We start from the raw sequence: 21,457 nt of genomic DNA, 5'->3' as shown, positions 1-21,457 counted from the left end.
AATAAAAAATTCCTTACTAACAAACCATGAATTATACAAGATTATCTGCTTTGACATATCTTTAAAGATGTTTTCAAAAATCATTTCTCTGATGAATGCTATGTAGCTATTCTGGGGAAACTATTTATGGAGATTAAACAAGGTGTTCGGGGGTAAAGCGCACTAACTTCGGGAGGTGATTCTACATGATGGTAGGAGTAAAAAAGATAAATAACTTTTTTCGAAATTCCAACATTTTAAGGTAGACTTCAAGTAAAAAAAGTTGAATTGTTTGTATAGAAAAATAAATATTCTTCTGTGGAAAAATATTTTTGTATGGGAAAAAAAAAAAAATTCTAAAAAATTTATTTATCTTCTTTACTTCTAACATCATCGCCTCTGAAGAGCACTTTACGCCCGGATACCATGTATACTATTTTTATAAATATATAAAAACATCACCTGGTAAGACAGTAAAATTTACGAAAACAAAATTTTTCAAAAAACAAGTATGTTATTACTTAAATAGAATCAGCTAACACAGGGCGAAAACTCTTTTTTTTTAATTTTTGATCTATTTAAAAAGTAGAATATCAAATTTATAAGCGGCTTTGCTTTATTTAGCTTTGACCATAGAATAAATAAGAACACTAGAAGTGCCTTCCATACAAATTAAATGGAAACAAATGTCACCAGTGACTTTTAACATGTAAATTTTGATTCTAAATCATTTAGCATGCAATCTGTCTCTCTTTGCCTGACATTATATATCGTCATCCCATCTGAATTTCATAATCATGATTAAACACAGTTTTGTGTTGGAAATATAAGGCCCGACTGGCCAGACTTTTGAATCACTAAACACGCCCTCATGGCATTTCTTATGGTGTTCTTTATACTATGGCTGTGTCAAAACGATAAAATTAATGTCAAATATTCAATGACATAATGGTTTTTAATTAAATAAATAATACTTTTATGAAGCAGATTATAATAATAAAATAAATACATTATTATTATTAACTAGCTGTACCCCGCCACACTTTGCTGTGGCTCAGTCTGTCTGTACAGATAGAGAAACCATAGCGCCTTTTGCTTTTACGTCCAACAGATGGCGCTGTTTTAAAAAAAAAACACGTTTTCAGCTGTCTATATAATATAGGTATATAAAAACACACATATTCGAATGCAACGTTGTGTCAAAATTTCAAAGCAAAAGGTGAAGAATTATCATTGATTTAAGATTTTGAACAAACAAACAACCGACCGGTCAGTGGCCGAGTTGACATCGCGTTTGGGTCCCACCCAGGTGTAGTGTGTTCAATTCCTCGGCTGGCTAAGTCCTCCATCACAACACAAGCAACATTTTCAGCTTACTGTGGTGGTAGTAGGAGATTTTCAAATATTGTCAGGTTATTAGTAACCCGGGAATGTTGGTCTTTCTTTAAAAAAAAAAAATTAAAAACATTTACATTTGTTTTTATAAATATATAAGATAGTTGGATGAAGAAAGTAATATATTATCATATTATTATCTTTTTTTAAAAAGGCAAAAAACCTTTCAGACCTTCTTGTCTGTCTAGAAAATGATTAGAATATTATTGATAGTTTTAGTACTAATATACAATCAATCTTTGTGATTGAAACAACTCTTACTCTTCAACTTGTATTAAAATTAATTTTTACAATAAAATTTACAAATTCATTTACAATAATTTGATCAGCACGGAAAGGTATTGAGAATGATGGGTTCGGTTAATCTATCATGGTTGGATTTCAAATGTCTCCTCAAGTCGGGAAGGCGGTAGAACCCTTTGGAGCAATACTGGCAGACATGCGGGGTGTGATCGGAGTGGTACTTCAAGATGTGGAAGTCCAACTTGCACTGTTTAGAAAAGGCAGAGTTACAGTCCTCAAAGGAGCACGGAAATGTGGCATTTTCATTTTCATGCTTCACCATATGTGCGGATAATCCTTTCTCCCGAAAGAACCGTTTACTACACATATGGCAACCAAAGGGCTTCTCCACCAAATGAGTAGCCGTATGCTTTGGCAGATTAGAAAATGATTTTTTGCATAATTCGCAAAATCCCGAACGTTCAGAATGCCGGGCTCTCATGTGCGCCTTCAAGTTGTACTTCATGGCGAAGGCAGACCCGCAAACGGTGCAGACGTTTCGCTTTTCCGAGGAGTGCATGACGAGAATATGCTTTTTCAAAGAATCGCTGGATTTGACGGCTGTGTTACAGATGCTGCACTTGTATTTTCTTTCATCGGAATGAACCGTGAGATGGCGTTTGAGTGGCGTGTGTGCTACAAACGTCTTTCCACAAACATGGCAGGAGTACGGTCTCTCTCCGGTGTGTATTCTCTTATGTTGGATAAAGTCTATACACCGTCTGAAGCTTTTGGGACAGTATGAACACTGGTAAGGTTTCTCCATTGTATGAACCCGCGTATGTACTGTTAAATAATTCTTTTTCAGAAACTGTTTGCCACATGTATCACAGACGTATCGTTTCTCAAACCCAAATTCATCTTTGAGATGTTTTTTTCTGATGCGTTCCGTTAAGGCTTCGGCGTGGATAAACCGCACATCTTTTAAATGATGTCTTTTGATGTGGTCGGTGAGGGTCCCCATCTGCGTGAAGCTCTTCTCGCAGTGTGGGCACTGGCACGGCTTCTCCCCCGTGTGTTTTCTGTTGTGGATGATAAATGCAGATTTATTTTGAACTAGGAGCCCGCAAGTTAAGCATTGCACCATATCTTTTTTCAATCCATGCTCCTTGGATTTAAGAACAGTAAAATGTGCTTTTGCTTCCGGTTTGAATTTCTCTTGGTCACTGTTGTTGTCGGTGTAAAATACATTATCTGAGGAGTTCTCCAAATCGGAAGGTTCACCTTTCTCAATTTTAATAGAGGCACTCACAATGCTGAGTGGCAAATTTTCTTCGTCGTCTTCTTTTTTGATATAATTTGATAAAAGTCTATAAAAGGGGACGTTTAAAACTAAAGCATCTTTCAATTTTTCGTTTGATATTCGATATTTAGATATAAATTTAACAGCTATCGTTAATTCTGATGAGCACTCTACACATATTCCAGTAGGAAGGTTATCATTTTTTACAACTTCTAATCCCAAGTATTCATGTATCAAATCACTATATTTCGAAGAATCATTGTGGTCGAAAATTGAAGAGCTTTTATTGCTTTCCGCTAAACATATTCGACAAGTTAGTATATTCTCACTCATCCTTATGATTAAATATAAAAATTTATTTATTATTCTAACTGTCAAACATTATATTTGATTATATTGACAACAACTAAGTCATAGATTTTAAAATGAAATGTTCCATTTTTCGTTGAGAGCAGCGAACGCCAACCTTTTGCAAGGTAACATAACAGTTGTTATGACTCCGTACAAAGTTAGAGCTAACGTCATTTTTTTCTGAACAACAATTTATTTATTTATTATAAAACATTGATATTAATATTGTTCTGAAAATAATGTGAATCCAGGCAATACGTGTTGTTACGTAGATATATTCCGACGCAAAGGTTGTAACCGCTATGGATACTTCGAAAAGATTATTGTAAAATTATGAAACTCAGGTTATATAACCAAATTCATGTGATGGGTAAAAAAAATGAAAAATCGTTAAAAATGATATTGGGTAAATTTTTCGAATCCCACTACGTTAAAATGCTGTTAAAAAAAAAAACAATACTTATTTGATCTTAAATTTCTTAAGGAGACAATTATTTAAGTCGGGGGTTTAAGTAAACATGCACAAAATAGGTTTGTAATGTGAGTTTGGGTTATTTTAATAATTTATGCGTATTTCCTAACCTTCAAACTTATCTTTAATTGAGAAAAAAATGTAACTTTAATTACAGGAAGATTTAGAAGAAAAATATGATCAATGTAAAATTTTACCTCGAAAGTGGTTCTGAATGTAAAAATAACCTCGTCGAATTTAATGTTTCAAAGGCCCAATCATATCTGCTCACGTCTAAAGGGGATCTAAATTATAATATAGTTTCCTTCAACAGAAGCAATCTTTTTGATATCATGACTTCTATTGATATGCTTGGTTTAACTCTGACCAGCTCAGGCACAGGGGTCCATCGAAGCCGGAGTCATGTTAGCCTCTCAGAAGCTGAGGATACTGTACAGGGCTACAGATAGTACACAACTGCTGATCCTGTACAAAACGCAAGTGCGCCCCACTGTTGAATTTGGTAGCCACCTTTAGTCTGGAGCCCTAAAATTCACTTTGAAAAAACTTCATCTTATCCTCTATCTTAACAAAAGGACTGCAATCTTTAAAGCACAGGCTTCAGGTGGGGAGTTTGACCGGTAAATCAACGAAAAATGATCCAAGGAACTACACTTCTTCCTCTCCTCAAAAAACCCCCTCACAGCATTTCCAAGGATGACACAGGCCCTGAGGGAAATTACTTTCTTCATGGCCTCCTGTGTGGAGTTAATGTAAAAAAATAAAAATGTGAAAATTGTTGATTTATTGGTGAAAAAAATTCAGAACAATAAAATTCATAAATTAAAAGTCAATAATATTTTGCAGGACCAATCCTGAATACAAGAAAATATGTAAAAACAAAGTTATTTTATTCTAATTATTACAAATATGTATACATAACATGAAAATAGGACCAATCCTGAGTACAAGTAAATATGTATAACACGATAAATATTATACACAAATAAAAAATACAGAGCAGTTGATAATAAATAATAATACTTGAAATAAAGTGTATAAAAGTATCAAAGACTATTCATTTAATTCACAGGGATTCTTGTGTTATGATTTAAAAATATTGTTCACATAAATATCTTGTAATTACATTAAACATATGTTTATTCCTTGGATTAATAAAATTGATATAAAACATTTTAAAATATTGTATGTAAAATCTCAATACTTATGTTAAAAAATTGTTTAAATTTCAATAAAATGATAAAAAGTTTGTACATTCCATTATTTACTTCCAATATCAACAAATAATTTTTTTACATCTAGAAAATAATCTGATAAGACAAATAGAAAATAATATTATTCATCCTTGGGTTTCAATTAATTGAATAGGTACAGAAACTTGATCTAGTGAAACGAGAGGAGGTTGGGGTTGGAGGTCATGAGATGATTTTATGTGTTTTCTTAAATCTGCCAAACGGTAAAACCCTTTTGAGCAAAACTGGCATACGTGGGGAGTATGGTTTGTGTGGTATTTTAAAATATGAAAGTCTAATTTACATTGCTTTGAAAAAGCTGAATTACAATTTTCAAAGGAGCACCCAAACAAAGCAGTTTCATTTTGATGCTTTTCCATGTGTGCTGAGATACCCTTCTGACTGAAGAAGCGCTTGGTGCAAAGGTTGCAAGCAAATGGCTTGTTAGGGCAGTGGGTTCTTATGTGTTTTTGCAAGTTTGAGAATGGCTTCTTGCAGACTTCGCATGTCCCCGACCGCTCCGAGTGGCGTGCTCGCATGTGAGCCTTCAGATTGTATTTCATAGCAAATGCCGCACCACATAGTTCACACACGTTGCACTTCTCGGTTGTGTGCGTGACTAGGATGTGTTTCTTAAGAGAGTCACTGGATTTAACAGACGTATCGCACATCTTGCACTTGTACTTCCTCTCATCGGAATGAACGGTGAGATGTCGCCTCAGCGGGGTATGGGCTACGAAGGTCTTGCCGCAGATGTGGCAGGAGTACGGGCGCTCCCCGGTGTGAATGCGTGTGTGCTGGCGGTGCTCCGAGTACTGTGCGAAGCGCTTGGGACAGTGTGTGCACTGGTACGGCTTCTCTCCCGTGTGGACGCGGATGTGAATCGTCAACGCACCTTTCTTCCAGAACCTCTTTCCGCAAGCATCGCAAGTAAAACGGTACTCGCTAAACCTCCCCTTGACTCGCATTTTTTTAACGGTTTCAGCTAGCGGCCCGCTGATTTCATATCCGTCTCTCAGGTGGTGCCTCTTGACGTGATCGTTGAGGGAGCCCATCTGGGTGAAGCACTTGCCACACTGCAGGCACACGCACGGTTTCTCTCCCGTGTGCTTCCGGTAATGGACGGTGAAAGCGGATCTGTTCTGAACAAGAAGACCACAAGTTAAACACTGAATCATGTTTTTCTTCAAACCGTACTCTCCACATTTTGCGACGGTATATTTTAATTTTGATTTCTTTTCAGAATTCTTTTCTGGTTTCTTTTCAGACTTTTTCTCTAACTTTACAGGCTTCTTCTCGAGGTCTTTGGGTTGCTCTTCATCACTCTGGTTGTTTTCAAAATATATATCCGAAGCGTCATCTACATCAGAATACTGCGTTTCTATCTTTATAGCAGCGGCACTTACAATGCTGCTCAGTGGAAGATTATCATCCTCCTCATCGTCCTCTTCTTTAACAAAACCTGATAAAATCTTTTTAAATGGGACATTCAAATGTATGGCATCCTTGAGTTTTTCACTAGTCGTTCTAAATTTGGAAACGAATTTCATTAAAACTTTAAGTTCAGACGAACAAACTGCGCAAATGCTAGTAGGGAGATTACCATTTTGAAGCAATTCCACTCCTGTGAACTCTTTCATCAGGTCACTGTATTTGGTGTTGTCCTGGATCTCGAATATGGAAACCTTTTGGTTGCCTTCCATTAAACATATTCGACAAGTAGAACGGATATAGTCTACCATCGTGGAGTTCAGTTTCAAGCTTCCGAAAAGCCAATATATTGAACTGTCAAATTGCTGTCAATTGTGTCATAAATAAGCCACCCATTCAATGTCAATATTGTCAATTAAGAAAAAAGTAAACAACACTGAACACAGGTGAAAAGATACAGAAGCCCAGAAAGCATAAATAAACCACTCTCAGAAAGCAAATAAAATCCAGAGACAAACATAGACACTATAGACCATGGAAATAGAATAATTCGAACGAAGTAAATAAAAATGCCTGAGCATAATTGTTTGACATTGACAGTTCGGGAATTGCGTCGATCGTTGTTTTTGCCATAATTAAATAATTACTGCCTTGTCAGAATTAAAAAAAAATATATGTATTTGTTTTCTAAGGACTGATGAAGTAATGCATTCAATGTTTAGAAGATTTGTTAATTGTAAATCAGATTCAACCTTCCAGTAGTGCCCAGATGAGGTTCTTTGCATACATAATAATGTAGGATTATCAATATCGTTGGACAATTGCAATTGCGGTAAATAATTACCGCAATTGCGGTTTAATATATAACCAAAAAACAATTGATAGTGTTCACAACCTTTAATGTGATAAGATACCAATCCTAATGCCAACCCAATTATCCGAAACGTCTTCTATAATTGACAACATGGCAAATAGCTGTAGAGTTTGTTTACAAAACTGTGCTGGTATGTTCCCACTCTTTAATTCGAGCAATTCTCCAGAATATGGGTTAAAATTGATGAAATGTGCCAGCATTCAAGTCTCAGAAAACGACGGCTTGCCTATTGCAATATGCGGACCCTGTATTGAGGAGTTGTCACAAGCCTATGAGTTTGTTATGAAATGTAGAGAATCTGATGAAAGACTTAGGAAGGTATTGGAAGCAAATATAACAAAGGAAGAAGATAAGGAACACATTGAGTTAACAGAACTAGAATTCAGTATTAAAGAAGAACCAAAATATGACGACATGTCGCCGTCAGAAGATAACATGGACCTTTTGCCTCTGAGTCAATTTAAAAGCGAAAGTGATGATGATTCATTTATATCAATATATAAACATAAAAAATATAAAGACAGTTCAAAAAAGAAAAAGAAATCTAAGATGGAAAAGAAATTAAGGAGAAATGTAAATAGTATTGGAATAGTACAGTGTGCAATCTGTGGCTTGGTAGTCAAGTCTCGGGCTGCAATGATCGCCCACACCAGGACCCACACCGGGGAGAGGCCCTTCCAATGTCCTGACTGCCCCAAGCGCTTCCGCGACAAGGGCACTCTCAAGGGTCACTGCAGAAGGTTCCACTCCGACATCGGCAGAACCTTTACGTGTGACGCATGCGGCAGACAGTTCTATCGCAAAAAAGATATGGTTGTACACATGAGACGCCATACGGGGGAGATGCCTTACCACTGCACTTATTGCCCCCGATCCTTCTCGCAACAATCTACTTTAATCCGTCACACACGCACGCACACCGGAGAGAAGCCCTTCTCTTGCCACATCTGCAATAAAACCTTCGCCGGCCGAACTACACTCAAGAAACACATGCTCGTTCATACGGACGAACGCAAATTCTCTTGTAACATTTGTGGAAAGTGCGTAAAATCTAAGGACGCCCTCATCAAGCACGAATTCCTCCACCAGCACCTTAAACCACACATCTGCGACCAGTGTGCCATGGCTTTCACTACCAAAGGCAATCTGAAGCTCCACATGGGGAAAGTACACTCGGATAGATCGGGAATATGTTCCATCTGCAACAAGCGATTCTCAAACTTGGAAAACCACACGAGGAAACACACTGGGGAGACCCCATTCCAGTGTCACATCTGCAGCAGATGTTTCATGCAAAAGGGTAGTCTTAACATCCACATGACCAAGCACGAAAATGCAGAAAAATACCCTTGCCTCGTAGAAGATTGTCCCAGAAAATTTCCAGCCCCGAGCATGTTGGAATTCCATGTATTGAAACATCACAAGAACCAAACTCCGCACGTTTGCCCGCAATGTGGAAGAGGTTTCTTCAGAGGCTGTGACCTCACCAGACATCTCAAAACCAACCATCCCTTCAAGAAACAGGCCACGATACCAGATTTAATAAAACTTAGCTCACTGAGTTAAACCATTGTAAATGTATTTAATAAATATATACAACTTAACAAACACACAACTTTTTAGTAAATTAATTTTTATTATTCCTTCTGTGTATATTATACCACAAAAAGATATGCATTTTCTTTGCCTGCAAGTTCTTTTGGAATATCTTGTTCTGAAACTTTTCTGGAATAAGCTTAATCCTTCAGGCTAAATTGTTCTCTTTTGGGAACAACTCATATAGTCTCGAAGAAATCCTTATATGTATCTTCCTTACTGTTGTGGTGAGAAATATAAACTAAACGTAGTTAGAAAAAGAAAACGCCACTCTTTATATTCAAATCTAAAAGTTAACCTCAGATGAAATAAAATGTACACCTTTATGAAAATAAAGCAAAACAAAGATTCCGAACGCTATCTGAAAAAAAATTATGAAACTTCATGAATTTTTTTATTAATTATTTTATATGAAACAACAAAAAAAATGAAGTGACACTAATGTTTGTAATACATCTGTCTAATAAAATGCGTGCGTTTTTATAATTTTTTTCATTATCAGTAACTTAAGTTATAAAAAACGTGAAGTGAACCATTTTAATTTTTTTTTTATGTTTTTGTTAAAAAAAAAAATTATTTTGTAATAATAAAATTCGAAAGCCTATTTTATCACATTTCAAAAGCAGTTTTCGAATACATTCATGGATTTTATTGTAAAGCGGAAATACTCCGACCGATGTAAAAATATGGCAGAGGCCTGAGGAGATAAACAGGGGTCAAACAAGTTAAAACAAGAATATCTTTGGCAAATAATTATTTATAATACTGATACAAATGAGTTTCTTTCAGTCGTCAATACCTCCTACATAAGTTATTTACATTAAATAAGATAAATGAAAACAGTCCAGATTTTAGTCTCAATACAACACAAAAACAAAAAGAGTATATTAGTACAAATCACATTTTTGCAACAAAATACAATTTTAAAGATCAAACTTTTCAAATCTACGTCATTTTTAATATTATATCATGCGCCAGGGAAGCGTGTTCGTCCAAGGAAGAGATGTGGTTTGGCTGAAAAATAGAAAAAATATTTTAAAGTATAATATGTAATTCTTTAGGAGAGAAAACGAACAATAATAATTGACGGGTCAACAGTTGAGTTGACCCTCGCCACTGCCTTCAACCCCACAACATACTTTGATTGGGGATGCCCCACAGTCTCACTGACATCAGACGGTTGGGAGCAGTTGGGTCTCTTGTGCGGTACTCACATAAATAAAAAAAATGAATATTACAAATACTAATTTCGGATGTGTGTCGGTAACTTCCGTTAATGAACTCTAAAACTCGGATTTGCCTTGAATTTAAGTGTCATTTTCAAAATTGTAAATCATATCAATTGTAATTGTATATCAGCCATAGTCCCGCTGGCTCCAGACTGTGGGGGGCAGTTGGGACTCTTGTATGGTATTCCCATAAAACAAAACAAAAAATTGAAGATGTCAGCTGACTCGGCATAATTATTTCCCTCCATTAGTATTCTGGGTAGTGAGGAATACATAACATGATAGTTAGTCCCAGAATTTCTGCACTGAAATAAATCCCAATTTCTAGTATTATGTAATGGAATCTGAAAGCTTAGCAATGAAAGCAATTCTAGACTATCAAATGCATCAATTACGATTTTATATAGAAATACCAAGTTAGTGAAAATCCGACAATTTAAGCATATTTTTAAAAAGAGTGTTATGGTACAACAAAATTGTTAGAATACCACTGTTATATTTAAAGATAATTGTTACAGACAAGTTAAAAAAGTTAACAACTAACGTGAGTGGAGTCCACGGAGATGGCCATTTGAGGACACGGAGGTGAGGAAGCTCTCGGTGACAACGAGGTATTGTTTACTCTGACTCCGATCAAGGGATCCATCTTCTCATCCAGCAGAGCTCTGTGGGCTTCGTTGATTTGCTGCATCTGTAGCTATAATTAGATTATATCCAACAATGAAACAATGGAAGAATCTATTGAATCTTTTACCTTTTCATTGCAAATCACACTGGCTCAGTTGTTTCACAAAAATTCACATGTGATAAAGTCATAAAATGGCAATTCATCACCATTTCACTGCGAATCACACTGGCTCAGTTGTTTTGCACAAATTCATGTGTGACAAAGTCATCAAATGGCAATTCATCACCATTTTGTTTTTTTTACATTTGAAAGGTCCCCGTTAAACGCCGATTCTAGGTGCGTTTCAGCTTTCTATCAGTGTAGTAAGCTGACAACATGATGGTTGCCCTCTTCTGCTGATCACAATTAGTTCAAAAGCTGAAACGGGGACTGTCTTAAAACAAATGCCCCTGAATGGCCATTTGAATTTCTATGAAACAACCCGTCCTAAATCTTTTTTTTTTACATTAACTCTACACAGGAGGCCCTGAAGAAAATAGTTTTCCTCATGGACTATTTTCTATGCTAATAAGCTCTTTTAGTTTATTAGTAACAGACAGACAGAGGTTAACAAAAATAAATTAAGAGAGAAAGATGCAAATCAGAAGAGAAAAACGCAGTGGCGATTGATTGAGGAATCACACATGTCGCCAGCAATCAATGCGCTCATGCGGTAAAATTGCAATGTTATGTACATTATTATGTTATTGTATACCTGCATTCCATTGGTGACCATTTTATGCTGCTTCCTCATATGTTTGTTGAGTGACTGGGTGTGTCCGTATGTCTGGCCGCACAGTTTACATTCGTACGGCTTCTCGCCCGTGTGGCGTCTCATGTGTATCACCAGCACGTTTGTTGCCGAGAACTGTTTGCCTAAAATATTTACAATACGTACATGAGGGCCATACTAATACATAAGCGTGTTTTAAATTTTACACAACGAGTGATAAACAACCATTAAAACTTCAAATCTCTGAAGGACTAGCCATAAACATCATATTCCACTAGTCTCTAAACATACTTTATAAAAGTTTTTTTTTTATAACGCGGAGATTTTTCATCGTTTAAAAGTTTGTCTCATAAATATACTTGATTCCATGGATAACATCCTAAAAATTTTCAAAGTGCATGATTACAAATTGGTGGAATTTTTCATGGACAGTTAAAGTTTTAAAAAGAAAAAAAAAAAAATAATAAATTATTGCATAACCACTGGATCTACAAGATATTGACGATAAAAGGCGTTGAGCATGGAAGATTTTTGCAGGTTTGGTTTTGAATTCGTACGCACTCAATCAAAAAATCATACCTCCGAATATTGACACAAAAACAGATAAACTATTAATTGTCGTTTAAAGCAAATAAATTTAACTATATTTCATAATTTATCTAAAGTTTGTAGGTTTTATAAAAAAAAAAATCATTGAATTCAGAAAACACATAAAATAAACATTCACGGGAATTTTTGATGCAACGACAAAACGGCATTCGCAAAAATGTTTCGCAACTGAATATTTTTTTAATATTAATGCACTGTATAAAGATGGTAGAAATTTATTGAAAATCTGGGAAACCATTTACTGTGTAAAACTGTTAGCTCGTCTCTTATATGTCGCTTTCTCGTGGGTTTTGCCAATGCCCAAAATGTGGCCAAGTAAGCTCCAATAAAGGGCATAAAAAGTGAAGTGATAGTTTTCTTATTAATTCCCTACACAAAAGGAATGTTTTATAAATATCTATTCTTTCAAAATAATGCACGTTTCGCATAAAATGTTTATTTGTTAATATTTTCATATGTGATATTAAAATTTTATTAAGTATTTAGAAATATTAACTTTTATTTCAAATGCATCTCAAAGATAATTTTATCTTGTTTCTAAATTGATATTTGTTTTTAGGACAGTTTTAAAAATAAGAAATATATAGCACATTTAAAATACCTCAGAAGCATCCCGAAATTCCATGAAAAATTTCATCATCGCGTCGCGTCGTTGGGACACATAGGTAAAAATATTTAAATATCTGAAGGGTAAATGTATGGTAAATATTTTTTTATTAGTTGTGAAAATTTAAAACACATTTATTAGTAAGGGGTTAAAGGTTTTGTTAAAGTCTAAGGAGAAAAAACTATATTTTTAATAAATTTGTATTTTTTTACAGGGTTTTAAACCCGTAACCTTTTGGACCAGAGTAAAGATTGATACGCTCAGACACATCGGTCGTCAATTGTGTATTAGGTGTCAATTGTTTATTAGGTGTCAATTGTGTATTAGGTGTCAATTGTGTATTAGGTGTCAATTGTGTATTAGGTGTCAATTGTGTATTAGGTGTCAATTGTTTATTAGGTGTCAATTGTTTATTAGGTGTCAATTGTGTATTAGGTGTCAATTGTGTATTAGGTGTCAATTGTGTATTAGGTGTCAATTGTTTATTAGGTGTCAATTGTTTATTAGGTGTCAATTGTTTATTAGGTGTAAATTGTGTATTAGGTGTCAATTGTGTATTAGGTGTCAATTGTGTATTAGGTGTCAATTGTTTATTAGGTGTCAATTGTTTATTAGGTGTCAATTGTGTATAAGGTGTCAATTGTGTATTATGTGTCAATTGTTTATTAGGTGTCAATTGTTTATTAGGTGTCGATTGTGTATTAGTTGTCAATTGTGTATTAGGTGTCAATTGTGTATTAGGTGTCAATTGTTTATTAGGTGTCAATTGTTTATTAGGTGTCAATTGTTTATTAGGTGTCAATTGTTTATTAGGTGTCAATTGTTTATTAGGTGTCAATTGTGTATTAGGTGTCAATTGTGTATTAGGTGTCAATTGTGTATTAGGTGTCAATTGTTTATTAGGTGTCAATTGTTTATTAGGTGTCAATTGTTTATTAGGTGTCAATTGTGTATTAGGTGTCAGTTGTGTATGAGGTGTCAATTGTGTATTCGGTGTCAATTGTTTATTAGGTGTCAATTGCGTATTAGGTGTCAATTGTGTATTAGGTGTCAATTGTTTATAAGGGTAAATTGTGTATTACGTGTCAATTGTGTATTAGGTGTCAATTGTTTATAAGGGTCAATTGTGTATAAGGTGTCAATTGTGTATTAGGTGTCAATTGTGTATTAGGTGTCAATTGTGTATTAGGTGTCAATTGTGTATTAGGTGTCAATTGTTTATTAGGTGTCAATTGTGTATTAGGTGTCAATTGTGTATTAGGTGTCAATTGTGTATTAGGTGTCAATTGTTTATTAGGTGTCAATTGTGTATTAGGTGTCAATTGTGTATTAGGTGTCAATTGTTTATAAGGGTCAATTGTGTATTAGGTGTCAATTGTGTATTAGGTGTCAATTGTTTATAAGGGTCAATTGTGTATAAGGTGTCAATTGTGTATTAGGTGTCAATTGTGTATTAGGTGTCAATTGTTTATTAGGTGTCAATTGTGTATTAGGTGTCAATTGTGTATTAGGTGTCAATTGTGTATTAGGTGTCAATTGTTTATTAGGTGTCAATTGTGTATTAGGTGTCAATTGTGTATTAGGTGTCAATTGTTTATTAGGTGTCAATTGTGTATTAGGTGTCAATTGTGTATTAGGTGTCAATTGTGTATTAGGTGTCAATTATGTATTAGGTGTCAATTGTGTATTAAGCGTCAATTGTGTATTAAGTGTCAATGCAGTATTGACAACACCAATGGATTATACCCAACCTCCAGTATCTCCAATACCGAAGCACAAACTTTTTGTATGCTGCCGTAGTGACTGGGCAGAATCAAAAAATTATAATGTTACTAACCACATTGCGGGCAGACATGCGGCTTCTCCCCCGTGTGCGTGCGCATGTGCACGGCGAGCTTGTTGGCCGTGAATCTCTTCCCGCAGACGGAGCAGATGTAGGGCTTCTCGCCCGTGTGGATGCGTGAGTGGATAGACAGGATGTTCTTGGACGTGAACTGCTTGCCGCACACCGTGCAGACATGGGGTTTTTCACCTGGAATACAAAACAATAGGGTATTTAATGTATTTTTTCAATTGTCAAAAAAAATAGTAATAATTTCATTGTTATCTGGAAATTATTTGAAAAAAAAACCCGTTTATGATATTAGATCTAATTTAAAAACATTGAAAATATTAAAATAACACATTTTTAGTATGATGATAAGAATTAGAAAAGTAAAATGATTGGAATCCCTAGTTTGTGAAAACACCCCACTGACGATGTAATAGTCTCATTAGCTTTGACTTTGAAAAAAACCTGTGTGACTCCTTTGGTGAATGTACAGGTTATTCTTGGCGGTGAATCTCTTCCCGCAGAGCGTACAGACATGCGGCTTCTCGCCTGTGTGGACGCGCATGTGCGTCTTGAGCTCATAGCTGGTGTAGTAGGAAGAACCGCACTGTTCGCAGCTGTAGTTACGCTCCTTCAGGTGGCGCTTCTTGTGAATGGCGAGGTTGTCCTTCTTGCTGAAGCTCTTGTCGCACAGGTCGCACTTCCAAGGTTTCTCGCCCGTGTGGGTCATGGCGTGGACCTACAAACACAATTTTGTACATATTTGATAGGAGTAAAATCGGTAAAGATTGCCCGAAATTTTCACTTTTAATGCGTGCAGGTTTGGTCCTACCCATAAATTGTTGCATAATATTTAATTAATTACCTATTAAATCTTTCCATCGATTATAATATACTATAACTATAAGAAATTTGAATTAAATTAACAAAACATATAGCTACATGTACCAACTGTCCATAGTGATTCTCAAAATAAAAACAGCGATTTCCCACTTGTCCATAATGATTCTCACAGTAAAAACAGCGATTGCCCACTTGTCCGTAATGATTCCCACAATAAAAAAAGCAATTTCCCACTTGTCCATAGTGATTCCCACAATATAAACACAGATTGCCCACTTGTCCATAGTGATTCCCAAAAAAAACAGCAATTTCCCTTGTCCATAGTTATTCCCACAATATAAACAGAGATTGCCCACTTGTCCATAGTGATTCCCCAAAATAAAAAGCAATTGCCCACGTGTCCATAGTGATTCTTACAGTAAAAACAGCGATTGCCCACTTATTCAAAGTGATTCCTGCAATAAAAACAGCAATTTCCCACTTCTTCATAGTGATTCCCACAAATATAAACAGAGATTGCCCACTTGTCCATAGTGATTCCCACAATATAAACAGAGATTGCCCACTTGTCCACAGTGATTCCTACAATATAAACAGTGATTGCCTACTTTAGTGATTTGATAAAAATCGTTAAGAAGATGGTATACTTATTTATTTTGTTTTATTATCAATAATAATAATAGGTAGAATATTAACTGCCATACTAAATAGATTCTTATATGCCGGTTCAACATTGGCATGGTAAAGTCGGCCTTAAGCCTGGCTTAAGGCCATTTTAACCATTCAAACGCCGTGGTAATAAGTCTTTCACTGTTCCAACCTTATGCGTCACATTATATGCAAAAGGATAAGTAAGAGGGTAAGATAATATAATAAATACCAGAAATCCTAATGGATTACCTATATTATTTTGTTTGGTCAAAGTTATAAGATGTTACAAGTACAAACCTTTAAATTATCTTTATATTTGAACTGTTTCCCGCACTGGTCACAAGTGTGGTCTCGGGTCTTTGAGTGAATTTTAGCATGGCTCCTAAATGTTTTAATATCTGGAAACAATTTCATACATACGACGCATTGCAGTTCATTATTTTGTAAAACTTTCATAATATCCTCGTCTTGTGTGTACTCTAATAATTTAGGCTTCCTTCCTCGTTTCTTTGGGACGATAACATCTTCTTTCACATTCTCTCTAAGTTCTCTTTTCCTTAGTTTCTTTTTTCTCCGCTTTCTCTTCATAAGAAGAACATCCTCGCAGTCAGATATATTTTTAGGTTTCTTTGAATTACGAACCGAAGTAACTATGTGGTGCTTTTCTTCGCTGTCAAATTCAATTTTTAAACCATCGAGGAATTCATTTTTAAGACCCAGAGCGCTGTCAAAAAAGTCGTAGCCATTATCATAGTCATTACTAACTTCTTCTTTAATATTAAACCTTTCTTGTGACCTCTGAGATTCTTCAGAACTATCAGTTTTGGTGAAAAGCTTATCGGCATCATCGGTAAGGTTAGACTTTTCGTGTAGTTGCTGAAGCATTGATCTAATCTTTTTATCATTAAGTTCACATTTTTCCCTAAATTTAATAGCGTTAAATAATTCTTCCAAACATACTGTACACATTTGTGTAGGCCCACCATCGTCTTTAGTTATGTGAATGGTAGCACAGCGCATCATTTTTTCACACAACATTGTTGAATCGTCGCTTTCGAACAATGAAACCATATCGACAGTATTTTCCAAGCATCCCCTACATTTCGACTGGATATCTGTATCCATTTTATTTGTGCTTTGCTAATATTTAAATTAATTTAAAATGTATCCCTAAATAACCGTAAATAAAACATTTTTGTCTATTTGACATTTCTTTTGCATAGATAAAGTTTTTTTTAAATTATATAATGGCGTTTCAATTTCACCCCACAGAAGTGTTCTAGCCAGTCACTAACATTTGCTAACATTTTTCTTTCTAGATTTCTGATTTCTTTCTAGTGGCGAGTGGCAGGGCTGCCAGTTTGTGTGGAATTTCCCAAATTGCGGAGAGTTTCTAAGATTTTTCAAGAACGGGTTATTTTGCGGGGAGAACCTTTTGTGGGGAAAGTGCCTGATATTTGAGTATTTCTTGACTATCCAACCACATTGAAAAATAATAACTATGAGAACCATAACTTCGTCTTGTTTTGCAGAAAATTTTAAAAGAAAATTCAATTTTTATTGCCTGATGGAAAGAGAAAATCCGAAAACGACTAAATAATAAAAAGTGAATTCTAATTAAATAGAACTTTGGAGATAAAAGAACTTGTGGGGAATTTGAACATGTAGGTATTATAGGTATTTTAGAACATAACAAAGGCAACCCTGATTGATAATTAATTAACAACATTAACACAGGCTTGTCCTAGTGAGGTTAAAAATTATAACTTAAAAAAAAGATACAATGTAAAGAAACGATAAATAAATAAATAAATAAATTAATAGTGGTATCTATGGTACTGGTATATGAAAGATGTAAAAAATCTGTTGGTTTTCCTAAATAAATAAATATCGGATATAATATCTATGATCAAGATCCATGATTTGAAGATATTGTATAGCATAAATAAACCAATCACAATGATGTATGGTGAAGAGTTTATTGTTTATTTATGGGTTTATTTATAGTAGTATTTTTTATTATTATTCTTTATATTGGCTTTCACCCATTAAGAGTGATAAATACAACAAATTACAGGATAAAATTGATTACACAACATAACATAACATAACGTAACATAAATAAACAAAACATAACATAAACATACCATAACATAAACATAACATAACATACTTAACAAAAACGGTACAGAGCTGGTAACAGTAGATTATCACAAAATTATAAAAATAGGAACCTGTGTACAATATAAGTGGGCGCTTTTCGTTATACCAAAGATTTTTATAAAATTAGTAGCGTTTTTTTTAAACAGAATTATGATTATGGTAGTATGTTGAGCGGTATAACGAGAGTGGTTTATTTATGGGTATAACTATGGTAGTATAGTGATTTATTTATGGGTAGTAGCGTAGTAGGTATATCATGAGCATAGATATATAACACCCATAGTAGACTAGATCGCCAATCACCCTACCTCCCGTATAGCAGCGCCCGTAGTGATTTGAAGAGCCCATCCGCCATCTTGTAAAGGTCAGCCGTGATTTGCCTGCTTGTGTACAATGGAGAATTGATTGCAAGTTTATCAAGTTTAATTAAATATTTTGGATTGTTTGAACCATGGTTGTGGCGTGTGCAGCATGGGGTTGCACCAACAGACGCGACAAGAAGAGAAAATTAGAATTTAATTAGAAATATAGTATACATTTCATAAAAAGATGTTTAAACAAATATTTATTTATTTATTTATATATATATATATATATATATATATATATATATATATATATATATATATATATATATATATACGCCTAAAAAGGCTTTTACATAGAAGTGATACATGATGCAGTGTACATAGGAGAATAATATGTATTATACAGGAGATATTGACAGTAAATAGATATAATCCATTTTAAAGAAGGTACAAAATACACACTTGTAAAATTGTGATTACAAGTATAATAAGAAAATATGAAGCAATATAAGTAAAACGTAAGAGAAACATAAAGTAAAAAAAGAAATTACAACAACACTACATATAAGACAAAACATTAAAACTAATTTACCAACGCTACTCTAATTTGTAGGATTCAACAAAGTGTTGGTGTAGATTATACTTAATTCTATATATGGAGTCAATAAATAAATCAATAGCGCCCCCATACTTGTTGCCCAGATCATGCATCCTATTGGTCAGTGAGTGTGTCTGATAGTTGGTCGAGTATGTATTACAGAAAAATGTTACATTTTGTCTTGTATTCCTAGTCGGCACATGTAGTTTAATAGTGGCAAGGATGACAGGACTATCAATTAAGTTGTTAATGACTCTGTGTAACACAACTAGGTCTGAAATAATTCTCCTGTCAGACAGTGTTATTAGATGCAATTGATTCATCAAACTGACATAATTAATGTAATCAATAGGAATTCCGAGCTTAAAATTTACGTACTTAAGAAATTTGTGCTGAACTCTTTCTATATTATTGGAGTGAACTTTATATAAAGGGGACCAAATAGGTGAATTATACTCCAATTGACTTCTGACTAATGAAATATAGAGGGTTCTCATACAATCTATGGACTTAAAATTAAGTAAATATTAGTTAAAGTTCTGCAAAGGAAGCCAAGCATCTTTAAAGCCTTATTAGATATATAGTTGATGTGTTCAATAAATAACAAGTTTTCATCGAATATTACACCCAAGTCACGAAAATGTGATACTGGTATTAATTTAATATTATTTAATGTATATTCATGTAGTATATTATAACTGATAATATACTACATGAATATAATAATATAGTAATAATAATATAATGTAGTTTATTATAACTGATAATATACTACATAAAAATATGTTCAATGTACGGTAGAATGCATGTATTTTGAATTCCCGCCGTAATCTGACTCTTTCAAGATGGCTTCAAATTCCTACGGCAATGGCCGCCAGGTTGGCGATCTAGTCCACTATGGGTGTTATATATCATTGATCATGAGTAATATTGAGAGTGGTATATTTATGGTAATATCTATGGATAGAAGTATGGAAGATGGCGGGCAGGGGGGTATAACTCCGAGAAAAAGGTGGGTCAGAAAAAAAAGACACGGTAATCTCTATGGGTGACTTGTGACGTATATTTTCCACATTCCAATACGAACTTCATGCATGTTTATAGGCCGCTGTCACGAACTTCATGCATGTTTATAGGCCGCTGTCATTGGCCGATTTTAGGCTAGCCAATGGGTTGGCTCCGAATGAGAATTATATTGTCTATGGTTACGCCTTTTTTATAGTTTCTATCCTAGTCGATGGTGAGTATGTGTAGTAGTGACGTATATTTTTCAGTTACAGACTTTTATCTATGGCAAACATTAGGACCCATGGGCTCAGTCAGGGGGGTATAACTCCGAGAAAAAGGTGGGTCAGAAAAAAAAGACACGGTAATCTCTATGGGTGACTTGTGACGTATATTTTCCACATTCCAATACGAACTTCATGCATGTTTATAGGCCGCTGTCACGAACTTCATGCATGTTTATAGGCCGCTGTCATTGGCCGATTTTAGGCTAGCCAATGGGTTGGCTCCGAATGAGAATTATATTGTCTATGGTTACGCCTTTTTTATAGTTTCTATCCTAGTCGATGGTGAGTATGTGTAGTAGTGACGTATATTTTTCAGTTACAGACTTTTATCTATGGCAAACATTAGGACCCATGGGCTCAGTACTAAAAACCCGAAGATATTGATCTAGTGAGTGGTTCATTTATGGGCTCAGTACTAAAAACCCGAAGATATTGATCTAGTGAGTGGTTCATTTATGATGGCGGGTGGTTTATTTATAATGGTTTGTTTTGAAGTTTGATTCGTGGTATATTTATGATTCGGCCCAATTCAGCCTCGGTTTGTTTGAAGTTGAAGTCATCCAAACAGTTAATGATGAGTTAATGCTTGTAGGCATTCAGCTACGCGACTTTTAAGATTGTTGATTTAATTTGGAATGCAATAAAAATAAACTTGCTGGTCGTCAGCGTAGCAAAGAGGAGCACGCTTTGTAAAGAGAAGTGAACGGATCGCTGGTGGTGCCCATGAAGAATGTGTTGCGAAGTTAGACAGTTAATTTCCAACATTCACGGCTAATGCAATTGGATAAGATATTGCCAGCCAATTTTTGATGCCGAAATTCTAACCAAATATTGTTTCTAATATCTTAACGAGGAAGTCGTGACCAATCTTGTCAAACGCTGCACTCACTCATATCTAGGAGTGAGATAAGTGCTAACTTACCCAAATTTATGGCAAGAGTCGTCTGATAGCTAGATATCCGATTTCATTGAGTGAAAACTTCTATACGCGGATTGACGACTTGTGAACAATTGAATTTAAGTGACTGGTTATTTGTGCAGCAGGAATCTCAAGAATATGAAAGGAAGATT

The 21,457-nt window shown here is 34.9% G+C and overlaps 3 protein-coding genes across 3 annotated transcripts; 1 reads left to right on the top strand and 2 right to left on the bottom strand.

The window, feature by feature from the left end:
- Nucleotides 1-1,034: 1,034 nt before the first annotated feature.
- On the bottom strand, nt 1,035-3,285 carry LOC149415683 (uncharacterized). The gene has a single exon (XM_089642522.1). It carries the CDS (start codon nt 3,230-3,232, stop codon nt 1,700-1,702), a length of 1,533 nt encoding a protein of 510 aa, XP_089498648.1. The 5' UTR covers nt 3,233-3,285; the 3' UTR covers nt 1,035-1,699.
- Nucleotides 3,286-4,732: 1,447 nt separating this feature from the next.
- On the bottom strand, nt 4,733-17,248 carry LOC149415681 (uncharacterized). The gene is made up of 6 exons (XM_089642415.1): nt 16,323-17,248; nt 14,997-15,270; nt 14,538-14,732; nt 11,467-11,627; nt 10,629-10,781; nt 4,733-6,750 (listed from the first exon to the last, which is right to left on the bottom strand). Exons 1-6 carry the CDS (start codon nt 17,148-17,150, stop codon nt 5,062-5,064), a joined length of 3,300 nt encoding a protein of 1,099 aa, XP_089498541.1. The 5' UTR covers nt 17,151-17,248; the 3' UTR covers nt 4,733-5,061.
- LOC149415682 (uncharacterized) lies at nt 6,950-8,860 on the top strand. The gene has a single exon (XM_089642811.1). The coding sequence runs from the start codon at nt 7,308-7,310 to the stop codon at nt 8,823-8,825; it is 1,518 nt and encodes a 505-aa protein (XP_089498937.1). The 5' UTR covers nt 6,950-7,307; the 3' UTR covers nt 8,826-8,860.
- Nucleotides 17,249-21,457: the final 4,209 nt, after the last annotated feature.

This window comes from Hesperophylax consimilis, chromosome 18 (genome assembly GCF_061612785.1).
Source record: "Hesperophylax consimilis isolate HC1 chromosome 18, BYU_Hcon_1.0, whole genome shotgun sequence".
NCBI lineage: Eukaryota > Metazoa > Arthropoda > Insecta > Trichoptera > Limnephilidae > Hesperophylax > Hesperophylax consimilis.
The sequence above is the reverse complement of the archived record's forward strand: the minus strand, read 5'-3'. Positions and strand labels throughout refer to the sequence as shown.

What these genes read in the sequence shown, in the direction of transcription:
- LOC149415681 (XM_089642415.1), bottom strand. Translation starts at nt 17,150, where the DNA reads ATGGATACAGATATCCAGTCGAAATGTAGGGGATGCTTGGAAAATACT. An exon ending in TCACCAAAGGAGTCACACAG is followed by an intron (nt 14,733 to 14,996) that starts GTTTTTTTCAAA and finishes TTTGTATTCCAG; the next exon opens with GTGAAAAACCCCATGTCTGC. An exon ending in TCTCCGTGGACTCCACTCAC is followed by an intron (nt 6,751 to 10,628) that starts GTTAGTTGTTAA and finishes CACAATTGACAG; the next exon opens with CAATTTGACAGTTCAATATA.
- LOC149415683 (XM_089642522.1), bottom strand. Translation starts at nt 3,232, where the DNA reads ATGAGTGAGAATATACTAACTTGTCGAATATGTTTAGCGGAAAGCAAT.
- LOC149415682 (XM_089642811.1), top strand. Translation starts at nt 7,308, where the DNA reads ATGCCAACCCAATTATCCGAAACGTCTTCTATAATTGACAACATGGCA.